General features: G+C 42.3%; 1 protein-coding gene across 1 annotated transcript in view; it reads right to left on the reverse strand.

Annotated features, from left to right (window-relative positions):
* Nucleotides 1-9,224: 9,224 nt before the first annotated feature.
* Nucleotides 9,225-24,830, reverse strand: part of ttll11 (tubulin tyrosine ligase-like family, member 11) — a 28,494-nt gene continuing 12,888 nt past the window's right edge. Inside the window, exons 6-10 of the mRNA XM_061733308.1 lie at nt 23,921-24,016; nt 23,731-23,840; nt 20,874-21,113; nt 14,839-14,948; nt 9,225-9,656 (exon numbers count right to left, since the gene is read on the reverse strand). Coding sequence (XP_061589292.1) covers nt 9,424-9,656; nt 14,839-14,948; nt 20,874-21,113; nt 23,731-23,840; nt 23,921-24,016 — 789 coding nt within the window. The 3' untranslated portion in view covers nt 9,225-9,423. The remainder of the gene's footprint in view (nt 9,657-14,838; nt 14,949-20,873; nt 21,114-23,730; nt 23,841-23,920; nt 24,017-24,830) is intronic.

A 24,830-nucleotide genomic window follows, 5' to 3' on the forward strand; every position in this document is an offset into this window, starting at 1 on the left:
TTTTTTTTTTGTCTGCACACATATTAATGGTTAATACCATGCTGTTAAAAACGTAAGGCATACTGGTGCCTTAGGTTTTTATACCATGCAGTTTTTAACAGCATGGTATTAACCATTAATATGTGTGCAGACAAGGTAAAAAAAAAAAAAAAAAGTCTACGGGCAATTTGCTTGTTTAAGCCTAAACCTGGCCTGAACATTAACCATGTGAATTCAGTACACAATATATATATATATATATATATATATATATATATATATATATATATATATATATATATATATATATATATATATATATATATATATTGACGGCATAAAGGATGTCCTTTGATAACTGTTGTCATTGAAGTGTTTGAAAAGGAGCTGCTGTGATGAGTTCATCTCAACCATCCAATAAAGCATGACTCATGAATATCATGCAGGAGCTGTAGCCTACATAGTTTAATTCCCACAAACAAATCTGTTCAATCAAACATCAGGCAGCCATCTATAGCTTCTATCTGTAACGTCAGCTGATGCAGCTTAACTGAAAGGCCCCTGTACTGAGCTCAGAAAGACCCCTTCTGAAGCAGCTTAGTGAGCCTTAACTCCTCGCTTTGTGGAAATTCTCTCTCATGAGAGTCGTAGTTAGGGTTGCCACCTTTCAGAAATAGAAATAAGGGACTCCCCGATTTCAGCAGCGCAGGAGCCAAAAAAAAGCCCCAAAACTTCTAAACTGCATAAAAATGTGTTTATTTTATATGAAAAAACAAAATGCTTTGATTTAAAGTGCTTTAATATCATTGAACTTGCAGGACTGTACAGACAGCCAACCAACTGAAATATCCTCCTATGCTATGTATGTCCACATCAGCCCAGATGTATAATATAGCCTACAGGTGAAGAATATGGTGTAAAAGTTCATTTATTTCAATAATTCAACTTAAAAGGTGAAACTAATATATTACCTAGTCGTATTACATGCAAAGCAAGATATGTTAAACCTTTATTTGTTATAATTTTGATGATGGAATTGTTTATTGATTTCATAAAATATTCTCTAATTTATTTTTTATTTGGGGTTCACTTTGCATGTACTGGGAAATAACATTTGTTTCACCTAAGTTGAATTTACTACGAATGACGTTTTGCAATATATTCAAATTTTCTGACCTTCACCTGTATATTGTGACATCAATAAATAAGAGCATAATATGTGTCTGTATTGGTTCAATACGGAATGCAACTTTTAATTCCCATTACGGAACAATTCCGTATTTCAAGGGACGGGTGGCAACCCTAGTGCAAACGAATAAGAAGGCCCAAGACCATTAAGACACTTAAAAACTAATAAAAGAACCTTAAAATCTAAAAGAAGAAAACTCTTTTCATAAGCTACTGTTTCAATCGTGAATGCGTTTAGAAAATCGCTATAGCACTGCCTCGACACTGTCTGACGAGAGAGAATATCCTCGTTTGGCCAGCAGGGGGCGACGTTACTCCACTCTGATGGAGATGGACAACAAACCGCTGCAGGAAACTGCAAACGGGGGCTGATGTTTACGGTATGTTCTGCTCTTTATCAAGACAGACTCGTCTTTCTCCGTTTTTGTCTGAGAGAATAACCTCACATGTCGACTCCCTGTTGCTGTAACCGGGGACCAGTTCCATGGTTTGATGAACCGTCATTTAAACTAGAGAAAGAGGCTTAACTCAAAGCTTCCCCAAAAGCAGAGGCAACTTATACTAGAAATCTGTTACCATGGAAACTTACTCTGTGAGCATAAGGTGATGGAGAGCAGGTTTTTGTTTCACAAACCCTGAGTCCCTCTATTTTCTTCGCTGCTTCAGTGGTGTTACAATTTGGACCTAAAGACACGTATAGCCTATATTGCAGTAAAAACTATAGCTACCTACTATAATATAGCCTATTGCATTAAAAACGAATTCCATACTTTTCAGCAACACTGAACTCAGAGATGACAGAACCAAGTCTGAACAACCGATTTAAACCCAAAAAGTCTGAATTTCTGACATTATGTAAATGCAATATCAAAATATAGTTAAAATTCAAAAAGTTAAAGTTATGACGCTTTCATGAAGCAAGTTGCATCTTTGTGTCATTTTCTGATATGAAGAGAGGGATGGTCTATTTCCTGGATCTCCTGGATCTTTATTATAAGATGTCATCATAGTTGCAACTCATGGAGTTTTTTTTTCTGAATTCACCACATTTAAACAAACAAAAAAGAACATCCACAATATCAACATCACTGATAGAATGCCGAGTTAATGTGAATTCAATTCATCTTCATTGTATGTTTAACTCAAGATTTTAGTGGCATTAATTCCACTTAAAAAAAAAAGCCATTTATATTTCAGCTTCAGAAACTCTGAGGTGATGAGGGGTTTGAGAAGGTGCCTGTGAAGGTGAGTGAGCTCAAGCACATGAAGGGAAACAGCCTGAACTCGTTTCATCTTTAATGGGTGAATAGTAGAGGAACCTTGTCTGCTGCAGCGAGTAGTGTGCCTACATTTTTATGTAATCCAGTACTTGTTTAGGAATTATTTAATTGGGCTTTTCCCACCAAATTGTAGATTATTTGATTTAAAAGAAGAGATTAAGTACATTATGGTCTAGTTTACACAAAGGCTGGAGCATCCGGAGCGCTGCAACACTCGACATGACCTGCCTTTGCAAAAATGTAGCATCTTTGAGCCGCCTGCTGAAGGACGGAAATGTAAATAGCGCCTGCAGGGAGGAAGTAAGATCCTGTTTGGATCCCATGATTTTAAGATTAAAACAAACCCCCAGAAAATCCTTACTGCTTACCAAGTCATAAAATTAGTAAATACATCATCAGGTGAATATCAAAACATTTGAATGTTTTACTTTTGCATAGCAGTTTGACTTTTAGATGTGCATCAGTTCCACTACAAATATAATTAAAGCTGCAAGCAGCGATGAACGGGCCCTCGCACCCTTGTGCACGTTCAGGCGTGCTGCAGTGGAAGCACTTGTATGACTTGCATGTAGATGTCTTCAGGCCTGGACATTTAGTGGATAACACCACCCACGACTCTCTATATCAAACCATTCAAAAGTTATGGCAGAAAGTAGGAATTATCAGATATCGACCAATAAGATGAAGGGGCGGGGCTAATTTGCAGCAATTATGTTCAAGGACTCAAAACCAAGTCCGATGACACCACCCACGAGTCTTTATGTCAAACCATTCAAAAGTTATTGCAGAAAATTGGAACTATCAGAAATGGACAAATCAAATGGGCGCACTTTTTGGCGTCTAGGTAAGGTACCGTCGCCACGGTAACGCTTTTGATTGAGAAAAGTAATGCGCGTTGTCGCAGGATGGAGACCCACATTTTGATGTATAACACACCTGGGTGCACGTTACGCATTAACTTCGCATTAACTGCCGAAGGAATGGCATAAATTGCGCCAAAATGACAAGATTAATTCAAAATGGCTGACTTCCTGTTCGGTTTCGGCCATGGCGCCAAGAGACTTTTCTTTAAGTTGGGACATGATACAGGTGTGTACCGATTTTCGTGCATGTACGTCAAACCGTATTGTGGGGCTTGAGGCACAAAGTTTTCTAGGGGGCGCTGTTGAGCCATTTTGCCACGCCCATTAATGCAAACCATTAAATATCAAATTTTTCGCCAGGCCTGGCTTGTGTGCAAAATTTGGTAACTTTTTGGGCACGTTTAGGGGGGCAAAAAGGCCCTCCTTTTGTCAGAAGAAAAATCGTACCTGCCACTACTTGGCATGCCTATAATAACAATTCCTACAGATACAATAGGGCCTTTGTACTGTAAGTGCTCGGGCCCTAATTATTGCTGCCATTACTGTTACTGTAATTATTACTGTCGTATTATGATTATTTAAAATGATTAGTTTCAATATTATCATTATCGTTGTTGCTATTACACTTGCACATAACTTTTTTTTCCCCCAACTCTCATAATTTTTAAGTGTGAAAATCCCTTTTATTTCATTTAAAGCAGCACAATGTAACTTTCAGCTTTTGTTGAGTTTGGCGGCTCCTTTGGACAAAAGCGTTTGTTTTGATATTGAATGAGAGAAGATGGGACGGACTTTCAAAACTTTTCTGTTTTCAGCGGTCGTTTGCAGGACGGATAGCGAAGAGGTAATGTATCTATTTTTGGCTAAACAATATAATAGGACAAAGTTGAAAATCAAACTTGGTTTTATGAGTGAAGTCACCCCCGTCCCCTGTCCTGTTTCAGCGAGATAATGCGCCCCAAATTACAATATACGCTCTGGTTTTGTTCTACTGCACCTTTTTCCTGTCACGTTTTTTAGAGGGACTTCGTCATAAATTAGTAGTCCAACATACTTACTGACAAAATAAAAAAAATACTTTATAACCTGTGAATAACTGAATGTTTTGCAGATCAGCCCTGCACAATTTTACAGTTCTCAGGAAAAATAGTAGAAATGTTCTATACATTTTCTTTGCATTGCATTCTTTGCTCTAGTGCTGTAATTCTATTCAATTGTATTATTTTATAAAGCTTCCTCATGGCCAATTACACAATTTTATAATCACTATTATTATTCTGTGTGTGTTGTTGATATTGTCAGTAATTTTAGAATTACCAAAACCCAAGACGAATGTGAAAACATTGTAATTTTGATTCTTATTGAACATAGAACTCTACATTTACATTTGTATCATAACAATTCTGTCTCTTGTTTTATCCCCATAAATCCCCATCGGTCGGACATCCCTCCTCGTCTTTCAGCTCACGCCAACGAGTGAACAGGGTTCAGAATGCATCATAGCACAGAGACAGCGCTGGTTCGAGTCACGAATGACCTTCTTATGGCCTCAGATAAGGGATTAGTGTCCATACTGGTTCTACTGGACCTCAGTGCTGCTTTTGACACTGTAGATCAGCATTTTACTGCACAGGTTAGAGCATGTTGTTGGGATTAAAGGGACAGCTCTATGTTGGTTTAAATCATATCTATCTGACAGGTTCCAGTTTGTTCATGTACATGAGGTTTCTTCAGAACAGTCAAGGGTCTGTTATGGTGTTCCGCAGGGTTCAGTGCTAGGGCCAATCTTGTTCAGTTTATACATGCAGCCATTGGGAAGTATAATCCAGAATCACGGCATACACTTTCATTGTTATGCTGATGATACGCAGCTCTACTTGTCTATGAAGCCGGATGAAACAGAACCGTTAGTTAAACTTCAGGCATGTCTTAGGGACATCAAGGACTGGATGTCCAGAAATGTCTTGTTTCTAAATTCAGATAAAACAGAGGTTATCATTCTTGGTCCAGAGCATTTTAGGAAGGGATTAGATGGTGTTGCGATGGCTTCCAGTGCAACTGTGAGAAACCTTGGTGTTATTTTCCATCAGGATTTGTCGTTTAAACCATATGTTAATCAGGTTTGTAAAATAGCCTTTTTCCATCTCCGTAATATTGCAAAGATTAGGAAAATCCTCTCGCAGAGTGATGCAGAAAAACTAGTTCATGCATTTGTATCTTCTAGACTAGATTACTGTAATGTGTTGTTAGCAGGATGTCCAAGTATTTTGCTGAATAGGCTCCAGCTGATCCAAAATGCAGCAGCACGAGTACTGACAGGAATTAGCAGGAGAGACCACGTCTCTCCAGTGTTAGCGTCGCTCCATTGGTTACCCGTAAAATTCAGAATCCAATTTAAAATTTTATTACTTGCGTATAAAGCCCAAAACGGCTAAGCTCCGCATTATTTGCAAGACCTGATAGTGCCTTATGTTCCTGGCAGAGCTCTCCGCTCCCAGGGTGCAGGTTTACTCGTAGTTCCTAGAGTATCTAAATGTAGATTTGGAGGGCGGGCGTTCTGCTATCAGGCACCATTACTGTGGAACCAACTTCCAATCTGGGTTAAGGAGGCTGACACCACCTCCACCTTTAAAACTAAACTTAAAACCTTTCTGTTTAGTAAAGCCTATAGTTAGTGTTTAGTAAACCTCTAGCTGGTGTTGGTAAATCTCTAGGTAGTGTAAACTTTAGTGTGTCAGAGTCGCTCCTGTAGTTTCTTGTGCTGGCCCCCCCTTCTCCTCCCTTTTCTCTCTTTTGTCCATGTTGCAGCATCCTTTGCCGGACACCGGAACCTGCAGTGTGGGAGTGAGGGGGGCAGGGTAACGGCCCCTTTTGGGCGGGGGAGAAGGTTCGTCCCTCAAGACTCCTCTCCCTGGCCCTGCCACTTTTCAACCTTTCCCCGACCCTGCACCCCAACCTGGGACTTGCTGATTGGGCCGGAGCTTCGGGAGCTGCGTGCTGGCCTGCGGTCCCCACCCCTGGTCATCCCGTTGCTGCTTCCACCTGCCTGCTGTGCTGTTGCCGTCCCTGACCCACCAGTCTGGCCCTCGGCAGGAGGGTCCCCCCTTACGAGCCTGGTCCTGCTCAAGGTTTCTTCCCTCCTAAAGGGGAGTTTTTCCTTGCCACTGTTTGGCTTAAGGTTTTTCTCCCACTAGGGGAGTTTTTACCTGCCATTGTTTATGTAATAACTGCTCGGGGGTCATGTTCTGGGTATGGATCTCTGGAAAGCGTCTAGAGACAACTCTGTTGTATTAGACGCTATATAAATAAAATTGAATTGAATTGAACGCCGGGCCAATGTTTATTCTTGTCCGGGCATTTAGCTTGATACTCTCCCGCTTTCTATTTTTCGCCTTCTCCGTTAAAACTTTTATTTTCTTTGTTTTTTTCGCTGCTTCGGCCATAACAACGCCGCGTTTAGCGCCACCAGTTCTCCTGAGCTCTGCGCTCCAGGCCCCGCCCAGCTTTCGTCTTGACTACGAATAGGGAAGGAGGGGGAAGTGACGTATGCCGTAAAGCAGTCAAAACTGTAAAAATGTGTAGTTTTTTAGTGTGGCAGGGTTCCTACCATGCTCCTCAAAGTTACATAGTGCCAGTGAAGGCGATACAGACCCCTCACCATGACAGGTGTCATTAAACCTGTTGTAAGTTGATGTACCATCACAATGACTCTGGAAATATGATATTAAAAAGGTGGAAAAGTTACATAGTGCTGCTTTAATTTCATCATTTAGATAATATTTCTTCTCTTTTTTTTCTAATTTTTGGTTTGATGTTTGACAATAAAACATTTTTATAGCAAGAAAAAACAAGAAAAGTGGCCACATCTTTTGCTGAAGGAACAAATTTTATTTCCCCAGTGTTGTCAATACACCCGTTTCACTTGTGTTATTGTTGATTGACGACATCATATCTACTATTATAGTAGATTTGTATTTTCATTGGATGCATTATAAAAACACTGCGATAAATCCAGGGCTAACATACAGTGTTAGCCCTAGAATAGTGTCCGTAGAGATATTTTAAGTAAATCCACTGTATGTTTGTCACAGCTGCCCAGACTGAAGGTAGTTCATTCTTTACGACAATCCTTTTAAAAAAAAAAAAAAAAGGTACAAAAAAAGATAAATACGTCATGTGGTGTAAACTGGTGGAAACAAAAGGGATCTTTCTACTCCATCCAACGTCCTGTTTCTGAGTAACTGCCAGCCATGTCACTGTCTCACACACACACACACACACACACACACACTGTCTCACACACACACACACACACACTGTCTCTCACACACACACACACACACACACACACACACACACACACACACACACACACACACACACACACACACACACACACACACACACACACACACACACACACACACACACACACACACACACACACACACACACACACACACACACACACACACACACACACTTTGTAATACATTTTAGTTTCAATACTGCCACTTCTGAAATTCATGGCAGTAACCACTGCTGATCTTAAAGGGGACCTATTATAGCATTTAATGTCTATTTTAAACAGGCCTTGAATGTCTTAAAAACAAGCTTTTGATTGTTTTTTTCTATATAAATTAGAAATTCAGCCTCTGGGCCATGTCTTTATCTTTACCGTTTCTAACCTTTTCTATGCAGGATTCTGAGTGGGCGGGGCTATGATAATGAGGCTCTGTGCTGATTGGCTGCCTGAATGACGCGATACACCGCTACGAAAAAAATGGCGGAAGCTCCGGCCAGCGGAGTTAAGCCTGAATTACGGGTTCTGCGTTAAATCGACGCAGACCCTACGGCGTAGGCTCTGCGTTGGTGTAACGCAGAACCATAAATCAGCCTCTACACCGTGTCATGCATGCGATGCGAGCGAGCCTCAGCGACAAAATCATTCCATTGCTTTATTTTCTATTGGACTGTCCTAACTGGCTGCAGCGATGCAGCGCTGCGCAGCGCGGCATTTTGAGCTGAACATTCTATTTTCTTCCTGTCGCTCGCGTTGAAAGCGCTGTAGGAAACGGTCATGGATGAGGAACGTCTCATCCAGTTAGTTGAAATGAGAAGTTATCTCTATGATACCTCCTCATTTCACTACAAAAACCTCAATAAAGTGGCAGCTGGCTGGAGGGAGATGGACGGAGAGCGTCCGATGTCACGCAGTGCGACGCGATAGTCGGACGCTCGCATGCAGTTACACGGTGTTTAGTTGTGGGCGTGGTTTGCATTTTGGTTACGTAACGAAAATGCACAGAATCTGAACGGCTCGTAGAAGTCACATCACACTGGATGGCTCATCAAGGCGGCTGTACAGACACTGCAGAATTTGGTTGCTTTCCTTCTCTGAGTTGGCAGGCTGAGGGGAGACCACTTTATATATGTTAAAGCAAGAAAAAACCTGTTTTTCATAAAAGGTCCCCTTTAAAGAGCGTGAGTGAATGTTTGTTAACATAACAGATCCCTAACGGGCTCATGGAGGACACACAGCTGAGCTGAACACAAATCAATAAATAAATACAGTACTGAATGCACCCATACACAACACGTGTTCACAAACACCCAACCGTTTCCGTGCAAATTTAGCGATTTAAAGAGTAGCTGTGCAAACTTGAAAATAAAGGAGTGAGGATGCTCTCCCACCCTCTTATCTACATGTGATGAGAGAGAATCGACTGCTGCAGAGCGTCTACCGTTATCCCTGAAAGGAGTTTGTTTTGCTTTGATTTGTTGTGAAGGGAAACAAATAGCTGCCCTCTCGAATCAGTCAGTAGACTAGAAACAGCCATATCATGCGGCCAGGAGGAAAAGAAGGAAATCACCAGCATCCTTGCATCTCTCACGGTGTCCATCTTTTTGTTAAAAATATTTTTATCCCATTTTGTCACCCAGTCCTCCTACCCCTGAAAACAGTCAAACAAGTCCATCAGGGGGGATTGCAGAGGAAGGGAAGAGCTGCGTTCTCAACGATCCTGAAGGCAGTGATGAGTCTCCCCTTGACAGTTCTCCACGCTGGCTCTGAGCGTGCAAGGCTTGAGTCTTTGCTGGCTGGCTGCCCTTCACTAAGGAGCTGCAGAGTTCAGCTGAGGGTTGGAGAGGCACAGCGTCTGGGTTTTGATGGTCCGGGGCAGCGCCCTGCTGCAGCTCAGAGACCTTCTCTCTTCGTTTGAGTGGGGACCCAACTGAGCCTCGCACAGCTCCAGCAAGGACACCGTCTGCTCCCTCAGCACCAGGGATTTGAACCTTCGGCCTGCCAGGTAGAAAAAGGCTTCCACAAACGCCTGCAGCCCCATTCCTGAGGAGAAGAGGAGGAGGGTGACTTAATGGAAATAGGAAAGTAGCCACAACAGCAGCAACTTTGATCGGTGTGACCACAGAAACACTGTGGTACATTTGTGGACTCTTAACTAGTGCTGGGCGGTATGAGCAAAAATTTATATCACGGTATTTTTCAAAATTATATCGTTTTTTGACGGTATATCACGGTATCTTTTTTTTCATGCACAACTGGGTGTTAACCACATTTTCTAATGATTTGGAAAGGAATTGCTGCAGTAAATTGGCTTAGAATGGCCTATTTTACTGTCATGAGGAGGAAATATTTTAGAAAAACATTAATGTCCACACTAGTATAAATACAGGTTGCATGGCCTCACGAAATTATGACGTTTACAATGAGGTGGCGGTACTTATGATTCTAATGAAGTGAGAAAATCAGTCAGACAACACTTAAAGACTTTAAGTGTTGTCTGACTTGACTTTTCTCCCGCACTTCTAGTGTTACCTGTAGACGTGGTGGACGTGTAATGGAAAATTTTGGTATAACTGTTGCCTGTTTTCAAGTGAACATTCCTTGCCAAGGTCACGCGCTTTGACACAGTACGGTTGTCAGGGTGATGGGTGATGTTTTGTCTAGTTTCCCAGCTTCTCAACTACAAGATAACTTTTCTTTAAGCACGTTCAGCTCACTCAGGACTGACGGTTCATGTGACCGGTTGGACTGTGTGGCTCCATTCAATTGAATGTTTGTCCTCTTTTCATTAAATCTTCAGAAAGACAGCTGAGGTGTCCTGACATTCTTTTTGAACAACAATTTTTGCCACCACAGGCGCAGATCTCAGCTTCATGCATTCTTGATATTCTATCACATGTTTGCGGCTGAGGTGGTGGAGCAAGTTGCTAGTGTTGCCTCCCGCGGCTACAACTTTAGCTTTACAACACTTGCAGATGATTGTTGTTTGTTGGACGTCGTCTTTTTTAAAGCATTTCCACACAGCCGACACGGCTCCTCTTTTCGAAACAAGTTCCCCCATGTCATGTTCTGGAACAGTTGTGGGACTTTCGTTTTCAGCCATCTTCACCCACATATGTCCGCTGTAAACAATGCAACTGCTAAATAGTGATGCACCGAAATTAAAATTTGTGGCCGAAACAGAAAATAATAATAAACACTTGGCCAAATACCGCAGTTTTTCATTTATTTTGCCAATTTTTTCACCATTGCATAAATCAAATAAGTTTGATTTAGGCATGCTTTTCAAAGAAAAAAATCTTTTACAAAATTACAAGGTAGAAAATATTTATTGAACATCATCATCTCATCACTCATCTTCTCCCGCTTTATCCGTTACCGGGTCGCGTGGGCAGCAGCCTCAGCAGGGATGCCCAGACTTCCCTCACCCCAGACACCTCCTCCAGCTCTTCCGGGGGGAGTCCGAGGCGTTCCCAGGCCAGCCGAGAGACATAGTCTCTCCAGCGTGTCCTGGGTCTTCCCCGGGGTCTCCTCCCGGTGGGACATGCCTGGAACACCTCCCTAGGGAGGCGTCCAGGAGGCATCCGGTACAGATGCCCAAGCCACCTCAGCTGACTCCTCTCAATGTGAAGGAGTAGCGGCTCGACTCCGAGCTCCTCCCGGGTGACCGAACTCCTCACCCTATCTCTAAGGGAGCGTCCAGCCACCCTGCGGAGGAAACTCATCTCGGCCGCTTGTATCCGCGATCTTGTCCTTTCGGTCACTACCCAAAGTTCATGACCATAGGTGAGGGTAGGGGCGTAGATTGACCGGTAAATCGAGATCTTCGCCTTTCGACTCAGCTCCCTCTTTACCACGACGGTCCGGTACATTGACCGCATAACTGCGGACGCTGCACCGATCCGCCTGTCAATCTCACGCTCCATTTTTCCCTCACTCGTGAACAAGATCCCGAGATACTTGAACTCCTCCACCTGAGGCAGGACTTCTCCACCCACCCGGAGAAGGCATGCCACCCTTTTCCGGTCGAGAACCATGGCCTCGGTCTTGGAGGTGCTGATTCTCATCCCTGCCGCGTCGCACTCGGCCGCAAACCGCCCCAGCACATGCTGGAGGTCCCGGTCTGATGAAGCCAACAGGACAACATCATCTGCAAAAAGCAGAGATGAAATCCTGAGGTTCCCAAACCGGATCCCCTCCGGCCCCTGGCTGCGCCTAGAAATCCTGTCCATAAAAATTATGAACAGGACCGGTGACAAAAGGCAGCCCTGGCGGAGTCCAACATGCACCGGGAACAAGTCTGATCTACTGCCGGCAATGCGAACCAGACTCCTGCTTCGATCATACAGAGACCGGACAGCCCTTAGTAGAGGGCCCCGGACTCCATACTCACTCAGCACCCCCCACAGAATGGCACGAGGGACACGGTCAAATGCCTTCTCCAGATCCACAAAACACATGTAGACTGGTTGGGCAAATTCCCATGAACCCTCGAGCACCCTGCGGAGGGTGTAGAGCTGGTCCAGTGTTCCACGACCGGGACGAAAACCGCATTGTTCCTCCTGAATCCGAGGTTCGACTATCGGCCGTAATCTCCTCTCCAGTACCCTGGCGTAGACTTTCCCCGGGAGGCTGAGAAGTGCGATCCCCCTGTAGTTGGAACACACTCTCCGGTCCCCCTTTTTAAAAAGAGGGACCACCACCCCGGTTTGCCACCCCAGCGGTACTGTCCCCTTCCTCCATGCAATGTCGCAGAGGCGTGTCAGCCAAGACAGCCCTACGACATCCAGAGACTTGAGGTACTCAGGGCGAATCTCATCCACCCCCGGTGCCCGGCCACCGAGGAGCTTACGAACCACCTCGGTGACCTCGGCTTGGGTGATGGATGAGCACGCCTCCGAGCCCCAACCCTCTGCTTCCTCAGTGGAAGGCATGTCAGTCGGGTTAAGGAGATCCTCAAAGTATTCCTTCCACCGTCCGACAATGTCCCCAGTCGAGGTCAACAGCTCCCCACCCACACCATAAACGGTGCCGGCAGAGTACTGCTTCCCCCTTCTGAGGCGCCGAATGGTCCTCCAGAATTTCCTCGAGGCCGACCGAAAGTCCTCCTCCATGGCCTCCCCGAACTCCTCCCAGACCCGAGTTTTTGCCTCCAAGACTGCCCGAGCCACGGCCCGCTTGGCCTGCCGGTACGTATCTACTGCGTCAGGAGTCCCACCGGCCAACATAGCCCGGTAGGACTCCTTCTTCAGTCTGACGGCATCCTGTACTTCCGGTGTCCACCACCGGGTTCTAGGATTGCCGCCACGACAGGCACCGGAGACCTTGCGTCCACAGCTTCGAGCCGCCGCGTTATTGAACATAAAAAACTGAAAATGTTTTAATTTCCCAGCATTATGTTGTTTTGGTTCCACCTGCTGGTGAATGTTAGGTAAAATTCTTATTTGGTTAGTTTTTGGTTGGCCAACGATTTATGTTTCTGGTGCGCAACAGTTATGGGAGCGGCGAGTCTATTTCCTTGTATTACAACGGCGTTATTAATTGTTCGTTTTTTTTCCCACTTATTCCACCGAACACCGAAAGTGTTTTTTTGCCATTTTCCGCCGAACAATTTCGATTACCGAACAATCGGTGCATCACTACTGCTAAACAGTCCCCTCACAAACAGTGTCAAGCGGCGCTACATTCCCAACGTTGTGGCGTGCGGCAGAACGTAGCGCTACGCGGCGTTCCCAACGTTGTGTACACTACTGTACATACTCACCGGTATTACGGTATATGAAAAATTCATATCATAAGAAAAATAAACACCGGTATTCGGTATGAACCGGTATACCGCCCAGCACTACTCTTAACTACAGTTAGAATATCAAAATTCTGAATCTGAAGAAATCTCTGTGCACACGGGACAAAGCCAGAAATCAACAAACTGTGATTTTCAGCCCTCAGGCACACTGCATTAAACAGAGGCATGATTCTTTAACGAAATCACTGCCTGAAACACTCCTGAAACTCCAGCAGCTGGTCTCCTCAGTTACCAGACGTTTATGAACTGTTCTTAAAAAGAAGATGGGATGATACGCAGCCGTAAACTTTGCCCAGCACCAACTTTGAGATGCGTTGATTTGCTGAGGCGACCCCTGAAGGGACCAGCCGAAAGGAAAAGAGCAGAAAGCAGAGAAATAGAGGTTTACAGGTCCTTACGGCGCCCTCAGGACTTCTGAAGTATCCTCACCAGCCTGTCACACGTATTTATAGTCACATGCTTGTAACGTTAGCTTCTCACTACGGTTACTCCTACATGGTTGGTGCAAATTAAAATTTTGATGGTTCTAAAAGTGGACTGTAAGAAGTCTTGTAAGTTCTGCTCCACAGCATGAATCACACGTGACTAGATAACTGATGATCAAAGTCATTGGCAACTATTTTTGCCATTGATTTTTGTGGACTACGTTGATTATTCATTGCAACCCCAAAGCCATTTATTCCAAGTTGCCTTATTGTCGTTTCCTGTAGATGGTACATTTTCTCAGCGCTTTCTGTGTTCTACTGTCAAAATGTGGATTTAAGAGAGTTGCAATTCACTGAATTCAGTTTTTTTATTTTATTTTTCACATCAGTATCCAAACATTTTTGTATCAACAGTAATCTCCAGTGGAACTGGTCTATTTTGGGCCCTGCAGTGAGATATGGGGCTGATTTGAGCCTCTTCTATTTGTTGGTTTTGCATTAAGAGCAAATTCTAGCCTCCAAAACAATCAAATTTGAGTCATTCTCTCTCATATTCTCTAAAAAGCTGAAGATTATAACCTTTGCTGTACTGAAAGCATATTAAAAGCTGTTCAGTGGAAGAATTCAAATAAGACTATACTGCAGAAACATGTATTACTATGATTCTAACTCCAATTTTCTCCAGACAGCCACGTTAAACCCAGTTTAGTACAGATCCTCAATCCTGGTCCATGTGAGCTCCAACCATCTGCTTGGTTGCAAACTCTCCTCTCTACGTGCAGTGACTGAAAAATTAACGCTGGACGGTCTCTCTGTTGGGATCTCGGCTCATTTCAATTATGTGCCTGAGGATCAGCGAGAATCTGACAGAGAATGATGAGAAAGATGTGAGAGCACTTTAGAGCCTGGCTCTCTGACCTCCACGTGTCATTCCAGGACTTTTTCCTCAGGATGCAGAGCTGTGAGTTTGTTTGTGTGTGTGTGTGTGTGTTACCTGTTTCCTTGGAGTTCGGGGCTGGTCCTGACCAGCGACGTGTGATATCTATGTAGAGGATGTCCACTGAGGCCATGGAGAAATTCCTGAAGTTGCTCAGCTTACAAGTTCTGGAAACAGTAAAACATTTTCACCGTCTAATCTTATATTTCTGCAGTCAAAACCAAAACTAGTGTGCTGCTAAAATCTATTATTCATGGTCTCAGTTACTAAAACAGGCACCGTCTTGAGAGACATCATCTTAGCTGGATAGAAGTTCTTCGTATGAGGGTTTGATTGACAGCAGTGTGCCAGAGCACCAGAGTTACAACGTACAGCAAAGCCGAAGTAAGAAGCTTCCACTTAAAGAACAAGAAACAGGCTGTCACCCACACATCACGCTGATATTCAAGTCTGCAGTCTCTGTTCTACCATCTGATATCTTAACTAGAACCATCATCCTCATTCTAGAGCAGGGGTCGGCAACCCGCGGCTCTAGAGCCGCATGCGGCTGTTTAGCGCCGCCCTAGTGGCTCCTGGAGCTTTTTCAAAAATGTTTGACCTTTTTTTCCCCTTTTTCTTCTTTTTTGCCTCTTTCTTTCTTTTTTTCCTTTTTTTCTTTCTTTTTTTTTGCTTTTTTCTTACTTTTTTTCTCTTTCTTTGTCTTTATTTTCTCTTTTTTCTCTTTCTTGTTTTTTTCCCCTTTTTCGCTTCTTTTTTTTCTTCTCTCTTTTCTCTTTTTTTTTCTCTTTTTTCTTTTGCTTTTTTTCTTCTTTTTTTCCTTTTTTCTTCTTTTTTTCTTTTTTTCTCCTTTTTCTCTTTCTTTGTCTTTATTTTCTCTTTTTTTCCTTTTTTATCTTTCTTTTCTTGTTTTTTTTCTTTTTTCTTCTTTCTTTCCTTTTTTCTTTCTTTTTCCTTTCCTTTTTAATCTCGACATTTCGACTTTTTTCTCAACATTTCCACTTTTTTCTCAACATTTCCACTTTTTTCTCAACATTTCCACTTTTTTCTCGAGATTGTACTTCAACATTAATCTCAACATTTTGACTTTTTTCTCTAAATTTTGACTTTTTTCTCCACATTTTGACTTTTTTTTTCGACATTTCTCCTTTCACCATTTGTCTTCATTCTAAGGCTGATACAAGACCTTTCATTTTTTACGGCTCCAGACATATTCGTTTTTTGTGTTTTTGGTCCAATATGGCTCTTTCAACATTTTGTGTTGCCGACCCCTGTTCTAGAGCCTCCAATGAAAAAGGAGACACGAAATACTCGTCTTTGAAACTTCAGCTATATCCACATTAATGCATCTTCTTTTCAAGTCAATTTAAACAAAAGTTCAGAAGTGGGGACAAAGGTTGAGACAGCAAAGCCGGCGTCCTGAAGGGATGCTGGAAAGAGAGCATGTGAGGGGTCCTGCATGATCTGACCTGCTAACCTGAGCGTCTGCTGCTTGTAGATGGTAGACGGAGTCCTTACAGGAGGTCCCATGACCTTAGAGCTGATTGTGACTGTGCTCTACAGGCGCTTTCTGTTCTGGAGTGGTGGAATGGAACCAGCAGGGTATGGAGAATGTAATGATGAAACAGTAGTAGAAAGTCAGGAGGATGTTCTTGCTGACTCCAAAAGAATTGAGTCTCCTGAGGAGGTATATCGGTCGCTAACGTTTCCTGAGGATCTCCTCTGTGTTGGAGGAGAATTTCAGCAGGCTGTCACAGATGGTGCCCAGGTATTTTTACTCAACCGGCTTCCCGTGGATTATGGTGTTCGTTGCTGTGGCTAGTTCCCGCTGCTTGTTGGTCTGAACATAAAACTAAAGATTGGTGCAATATTATGTAAGCTGCAAATAGGGCTGTTCGATTAATCGATTTTAAGTCGTAATCGCGATTATGTAATTAGAACGATGTTAAAACGTTAAAATCATTAAATTGATTTTTCACTTTTTTTACCTTGTCTGCACATATATTAATGATTGATGGAAATACCTCCCAATACCTAAAGAGCCCCACCGGAGAGGCTCTTTAGTGTAGGAGGGGGCGTTGTAACATGCCACCGGGCATCCCTCAAGCCAGATGCGGTAGACCGGCTCGTGTTCCTTGCAAAAAACTTGCAAATGTGAACAGCAAATGTAATGACTGACATTACACACCTCTACCTCCTCCATGGGTTGCATTATTATTTAGCATGCAAAGACTCAGTTTAGTTTAATTAGAAAATGTCTTGTTTTATTTAATTGGAAATATAACTTACTGTATGTTTGCAAGTGCTGATTTGCTTATTTTTTTTTTTCAGAGATAAAACTTTATATTTTATTATATTTTTTAAAACTTTTTTTCAACTTATTTTACAGAGTTTTGCACTTTATTCATTCATTTTTGGTTTAATAAGAGCAAAGTTTGCACTTAAAGCCCAATGGGGCAAATGTTCAATAAAAAAACAGCATATTTGAAATAATTTCTTTGCCTTTTGTCAATTCACAAAATAATCGTAATCGTAATCGAAAATCGGATTTTGAGAGAAAAAAAAAAATCGAGATTTTATTTTTGGGCAAAATCGAACAGCCCTACCTGCAAATCACAATGTCAGCCTTGGTTCTGTTAAAGGAACATGCTGATGCAGCATCAGGAGGGTCTTCAGGTACCACACTGATCCGCTGGTCCAGGACCTGGATCATCAGCTGATTTAGGTCACCAAAATGATCCTTCTGGATCGCTTCACCAGTTGCTGACGGGTCGGACATCTCTCAGTCACCATGACGACCGTATGGGACGACTATTTGAGATAAAAGCCAGATCCTAAAATAGACAAACATTAAAGAACCGGTTCTCTAAAGTTGTCTTTTTAAAATAAAACTAACATGTCAATGAAAGGTTGGTTGGTACGAACTGATGTGACTCGGCAACATATGAATAAAGTTTTTATTGAATGTTTAGACTACTTTCAGAGAGTGTTTCTCTGGTGATGGAGGCCAGGACCCAGACCTTGGTGATGGATGCCAAAGTAACACTCTGAGTTACTGTGACGTTTTTCTTTATTTCTCACGTTTGCACCTCGATAATCACGTTGGCACAACTTTTTTCTACAGTGGATGAATCAGATCATGATGCTTCAGGGATTAAATATAAGTTCATTCATGCTGTTCACATTTTTATATTTATGGGAGAGGTGATTGTGGACACGTATTCTGCAAGTTGTAGGACTCAAAACACACACATGTGTGAGCCGCTCGGTGGCACAGTGGTAAAGCAAGCAGCTCATATACTGAGGCTACAGTCCTCCTGCAGTGGTCGCAGGTTCAAATCCCGGCCTGCGCATCTTTGCTGCATGTCATCTCCATTCTCTCTCTATCCCCTTCCTGTCTGCAACTTGAATAGAGGACCACAGCAAGAAGGTTCGATTCCCACCGGGGACGCTGAAGTGCGTGTTAGTTCCCCCATGACTTCAGTGCCCACACCCTGGGTGGGGTTGGTGAAAGAGCCTTTCTGTGTGGAGTTTGCATGTTCTCCCCGTGTTCCCTTGGGTAGCTAATGTGAGCTACCCTCACAAAAACATGGGCTACACATGCCCCCTCTGGCCAGCCGGGGCGCCAGATGGGGTGGGGAGGATCCGTCCGGAATAATGTGATTTTCTACGCTCCTTCCACGCGCTACGTCCGGCCGGAGAAACCCCACCCTGTCTGGTGAAAAGATGCGGCCTGCTCACTCCTCAGGTTAAGGAGGAGACCTGAGCTCAGTGCAGGGCCCTCCCGGGGTTGGTAGAGAGTGGCAATGCCCAGGACTGTCAGTAGGTAGGAGCACTGGGTGATATAATGGGAAAAAAAAAAATCGGGGATAAAAAAATATATTAAAAAAAAAAAAAACCCACACGTATGTGGAGCTAAACCTGTTAGTATGTCAATCACGTGACAGCAAAACGGAACGAGGAGCCGTTTTTCGTCACACCAATTTAACTTATGGTGTGAATTCTTAAAATACAAACAAGAAAAAAGAGTGTAATGTGATGCACTAATGCTGAATATAAACATTCACAAACCCGTACAAGCATAATAAACCCACAACTCTTCAGGGAATGCAACACAAAGCAAGGAACAACGATACCCATAATACAATGAGTTCAACACGACAATAGCACATTACTCTTTTTTTTTTTTTTTTACAGCTTAAAATCGGAGGAAATGCCACAAAATAAATTAGTTTTCCAGGCCTCAACTTCTGACAATTCTTCAGCTATTCTTTCATTCACCAAGATGTTGTAGAACAACTTACTTAAGAACTATGAACGTTTTTTCTCGAGTCAGCACCAATATGCTTCAGAAAGGACTGCAGTTCTGATGTGTAACTACAGCAGTTTCCATTATACCAACCATAGAGACACCGTTAACCCATCACGACATGCTTTTAACTTTTAGCAAACAATATTAGCAAATCATTTCTGGAGATTGTATTGACCATTAGGTCTGTGTTGTTGTTGAACTAGTTGCACCTTTTTTACCTCTAAACAGTGTGGATGTCAGGAATGTTTGCGGCTGCTGCAGCAGAATCTAACAGACATCTAAAGCCTGAATTATGGTTCTGCGTCAAACCAACGCAGAGCACATGCCGTCACTGTGACGCTGTCGTGAACCCTTCGGACTTCTCCATCACTCCATTTCGCCGTGGTGCAGTACCCCCTGCGACCACTAGGTCGCAATCTTTTCCGGTCACAGTGAATCAAAGAGATAAGGACAAATATTGTGCAAAAAAATAAAAAAATAAAATAAAAATCACACATACACGAAGAAAAGAGCGCTGAAAGTTTACGACTGCTTCAAACCGGAAACCGGAAATGCGTTGCTAGCAAGCGAACCAATCACAGCCCTCTCGGTCTGCGTGTGGTCTGCGTCGCCTCGACGCATAGTTACAATTTTTGGGAGGTACGCGTCAGCGACGGCGTGGGCTACGGCATAGGGTACGCGTCGACGTGTACCCTACGGCGTAGGCACGGCGTTGTTTTGACGCAGAACCATAACTCAGCCTACAACTACAACTAATATAGTCTCATAGAAACCAATCACGTGCAATAACAATAGCAATAGCAACTGCTAACAATAGCAGTTACATGCTGTAACAAGCAGCTTCCGGCAATAATCATGTCTGCCTCACTCTGCTGCACCTCTCACTTTTTTGTATTTTTAGTATAATTTTTTGTATAATTTGTTTTGTATAATTGTATATATGTTATTTTATTCAGAGCTGTCATTTTTCTCTCCCTCAAACTGCTGCAACTTAGGCCCCGTTTACACGGGGCAAAAACGGAGGCGTTTTCATGCGTTTTGGCCGTTCGTTTACACGAAAACGGAGGTCAAAGCCCCCAAAAACAATCATTTCTGAAAACTCCGGCCAAAGTGGAGATTTTCAAAAACTCTGTTTTCACATTTGCGTCTAAACAGAGAAAACGGAGGAAAACGGAGATTTACGTCACTTTATGCGACAGAAACGTCACCAGCAGCGTCATGAGTGCGACCTGTGTTTACAATTTGTTTGGCCACCGACAATATTTTCTTTTATTTTACCTGTTTTAAATTCTCTCAGACTCTCGTTCCGTCTTGGAAGTAAAGCCTGAATTATGGTCCCGCGTTAAATCGACGCAGAGCCTACCGCGTAAGGTACGCAGCGATGTGCGCCGTACGGTGTGCGTCGCCGCGTACCCTACGCCGTAGGCTCTGCGTTGGTGTAACGCGGAACCATAAATCAGCCTTATCTGGAAGTTACACGTGTCATTTGTTGATGTTTTTTCCAGGATTCTAATTGGCTGGCATGACGTCAACAGCGTTTTCATGCGGGTCCGTGTAAACGAGGATATTTTTTAAAACGTAGAGGGGAAAATATCCGTTTTTGTAAATACCCGGCTACGTGTAAACGTGGCCTTAGTTGTTTATTTGTACATATGTCAACAAGTATCACATTTGTTTATTTACTGCCTAAAGAGCGAAATAACCGGAGTCAAATTCCTTGTTGGACAATGTTCAAACCTGGCCAATAAAGATGATTCTGATTAAGAAACCCGAAAGTTCGCACCTGATGAAGGTCCGGAAGGCCGTGGGCCCGAGGCGCATGTTGCCCTTGATCCCGAGGAAGCGTATGAACAGAGCTGTGATTCGCTCCACCAGCCGAAGGTAGTTGAACTGTTTGGTGTACTTGGGGTAGACCTGCTTCAGACACAGCGACGGCAGATTTCCCATCTCATCTCGACTCCTGCTCTGCAACTCCGAATCCACTTCCTCGTCTTCACACGCACCACCCTTCACTCGTGAACTCCTGGTCCAGACCAACGGCAATGAAAAAAAGAAACCATTATTATTTTCTATTATTAGTCTTATATATTTTAAGAGGAGAGTATGAATTATCAAGCTGGCCAAGCAGGTCAATCAATCATTCAGGAGTGTGAACGGCTTTGCTGAATGTTTAATAGGATCAATCATCCCTCCATACCAGAGGGTCACCACACGCCTATTCACATGAGACGACCTCTGCCAACAAATAAACCGGACAAATCTTCGACAGAAGGCGACAGTAGGTGATGAAAACAAACACTTCAGCTGGGGGGGGTAAAAGGTGAAGGATGTCCAACTAATGAAAAGACCTCACAGAGGCCGGCGTGTACATGACGATCACTAACGCTAATTGATTTAGCCAACAAAAAGTGTGTTGCTGTTCTTCTGATGTTTGCTTATTTTTACTGCTACATTTTTCAGCCAGAAGTAACAACAAAATACAAGGAAAAACGATAAAAAAAAACCTGCAAAGTTCAGTGTAAATGTTAATTTAACCCCATGTATACTTTTTGTTTATATTCTGTGAAATGTCTCTATTAAGGGAATTTGAAAGTCTGCAGGATTTTTTTTTTTCTATTCAGACATTTAACCAAAATCAATTCACGAAGCTTAAATAATGATTTTTATTTAAATGAATCATCTCAAACCTCTTCAGACATCTCTCTTTAACCAACTTAAAGTGAAATACGACAAAGCTGCCTTGCTAACAATCTTCAACAAACATCTGTAGTAATAAAATCTGACATTTCTGTAATCCAATTCATCATTAGAAATATGATTAATTATGTAATGCATCATTCTTAAATCTATTACACATAAAAACAGTTTGCGTTTTAAGAGAACTGATAAAAACACACAACAGTGCATGATTCATACTTCTGCAAACCACTTTCCTTAATAAATGAATTTTACTCTGAAAGTCACCTTAAAGCAATTAGTTCGATCGATGTATATTTATGTTCTGCAAGTACAGACTTGCTATATACAACATTATTTTAGTTGAGCAGGACATTCACTTGTTAAGGAGTATTTGAATCAAACCATTCAGACCCATAAAACTCAAAAACTTTGGGCATTTTTTCCCAGAAAACCCACCTCTACCAAAACAATCACTACATATGAGTAGTAAAGTATGCAGTATTGAAAACTGCCACTCATACACAAGTTATGGTCGAGTGCTACACGTTTTTTTTTGTACATCCAGATTAAATTAAAGAGAATTTACAGTTCTGATCAAAGGCTTGTTTGAAAAATTACAGTTTGAACCGAGTTCAAAACAAAGAGACTTTTAAATGTATATGTTGCAATATACTTTCATCATAGAGGAGAAACAATGTGTTTCTGTTGAAGCTGAATGAATGCATCACAGGCAGATTACATTAGTACATTCCTACTCATGAAAGTAGTCAAGTGAGTAGGGGTGGGCAAAATTATCGATATGGCAATATATCGCGATACTTTTGCAGCTGATTCAATATCGATATTCAAAATTTGAATATCATTTTTTTTTTTTTTTATCCCCGATTTTTTTCCCATTCTATCACCCAGTGCTCCTACCTAAGTGACAGTCCTGGGCATTGCCACTCTCTACCAACCCTGGGAGGGCCCTGCACTGAGCTCAGGTTTTATTTCACGTTTTATTTCATTTTATAATTTATTTTTTATATAACACAATTGCCTGTCCTTAAAAAATGAAAAATAATGGACAGAGGATTTATATCTATACTGACTGATCACTGTGCCTGTCCTTGGTTTTAGTACCATCTTCCTTGTGTTTATTATCATTTGCCACATAATTAAAGCAACCTCATACTAAATTTAATGTTAATTTCATATGATGTAAATAATATGAAAAACATATACAAATAAGTTGTAACTTTAGCTTGTATAGTTATAATAAAACATTGTTTTGACTCAGTTTGTACCATGGATTGTCACTATAATCTGATAAACGTGCAACTCGGATTTTAAGATCCATCACTATCATCTGATGTACATATATACAACTTGGATTTTAAGATGTGTAATGCATTTTTAAATTTTTCGGTGAACTATGTAGAATATAATAATCGGGATATCGCATAATCGGGATATCGCAATGTGTATCGTATCGTGGCTCAAGTATCGTGATGCGTATCGTATCGTGAGGTCCTTCCCAATACCCACCCCTACAAGTGAGTATTATCCCCACAATATCGCTGCCACTTGTTGAACATCAAATATACCAAAACTAAACTTGACAGGATGCAAAAAAAAAAAAAAAAAAAAAAAGTGAGAAGACCAACAAAGTGGAGGAAAGCGAGAAAAAGCGTTACATAAACTACTGATAAGCTTTTTTAATAAAATAAAACAGTAAAGCCTTACGGAGGAGGCGCGCTGCCAGCAGCACACTGAGCCACTCGCCTGGAGAGACTTGTACAGGAATGTGAGAGTTTCCATCATGACTCAGCTGAATTGTCTTTTTCTTTTTAACAAGCTTAAGGATAAAGGACGACAACAGTGAGATATGGTGTTCTTAAAAGTGGGCGGGCAGACAGAGAGGGAGAGCTGTAAGAACTCAAACTTCAGAACGTGTTTAGTGTGCATGTGTGTGTGCTCACACTGATTTCTCCTGGAAAGGGTCCATGAGGCGCAGCGTGTCCCTGATCACACCCACTTTGACCTCTTCATCCACTGGACTAGGAACATATTCAAAAACTCCCGGTGCCACCTGAGACAGACATGCACTTACAACGGCAGTACAACTAAGAGAAAGCCGGGTGCTGACGATAACGTGACCCTGTCTCTTACCTCCCGCTCATGTTCGATTCTCATGCTGGGGTTGGAGTTGACCTCTAATAACATTGGCTTCAGGTTCTTCATCAGCAGGATGTCAAAACCTAATATCTGACACACAAACAGGCTCTTTTAAAGACATAAGAACATCTGAAACGTGGAACTACAGAAACGGATGTGGAAATAGTGAACTATTTCGATTTTTGACCCCAGCTGCTTCATCATGGTTATTAAAGACGATATTATGATTAAAGGCGATGCAAAAAGACATGTCATCTAAAACATTGCAAGAAATCAATAAACTGTTGAAGGCCAAACGGCTGTTACTGAACAGCGATATGGCCAGCTGGGTCTCCAAACACTGAACTCAAACCTAAACTTGAGCAGAGTTGGGTTTTTATTGTAGCTGTGTCTTTTATAATCTGGCACATCGAAGTAGTGAAAAATCTCTCTGGACGACTTTCTTCCTGAATGCACAAATGGTCCAATAAATATGTTTATTTACAAATGAAAGACTTGAAACTAAATGAATGTAAAGAACTTATCTGACCAAAAAAAAAAAAAATAAATAAAAAAGGTCTTAAGAGCCTGTCATGGATGGACAGCGTAAATTCGCACCACCACACGGTTTGCCTTTTGTCCCCCTTTCTCGCCTTTTTTTTGTATCTGCCTGTTTTGATTTACCTAAGTACAGGCACCAATAACTTAAAACAGATGATTTCTGTATGATAAGTACATTTTACCACTTTGTTTGGGAGGATATTTGTCCCCGTTTCTACCCCTTCTTATTTAAAAACACTCTTTCTACACCCATTCAAAAAAGATATCGGGGCAGCGGGGATGCCTGTTGGAGACTATGTGGGTCTCAAGGAGCTAACCACTTCCATATTTTTTGGGACTGCCAAGTTATAAGACCTTTTTGGAA

This window comes from Cololabis saira, chromosome 11 (assembly GCF_033807715.1).
Source record: "Cololabis saira isolate AMF1-May2022 chromosome 11, fColSai1.1, whole genome shotgun sequence".
In the NCBI taxonomy this organism is placed as follows: Eukaryota; Metazoa; Chordata; class Actinopteri; order Beloniformes; family Belonidae; genus Cololabis; species Cololabis saira.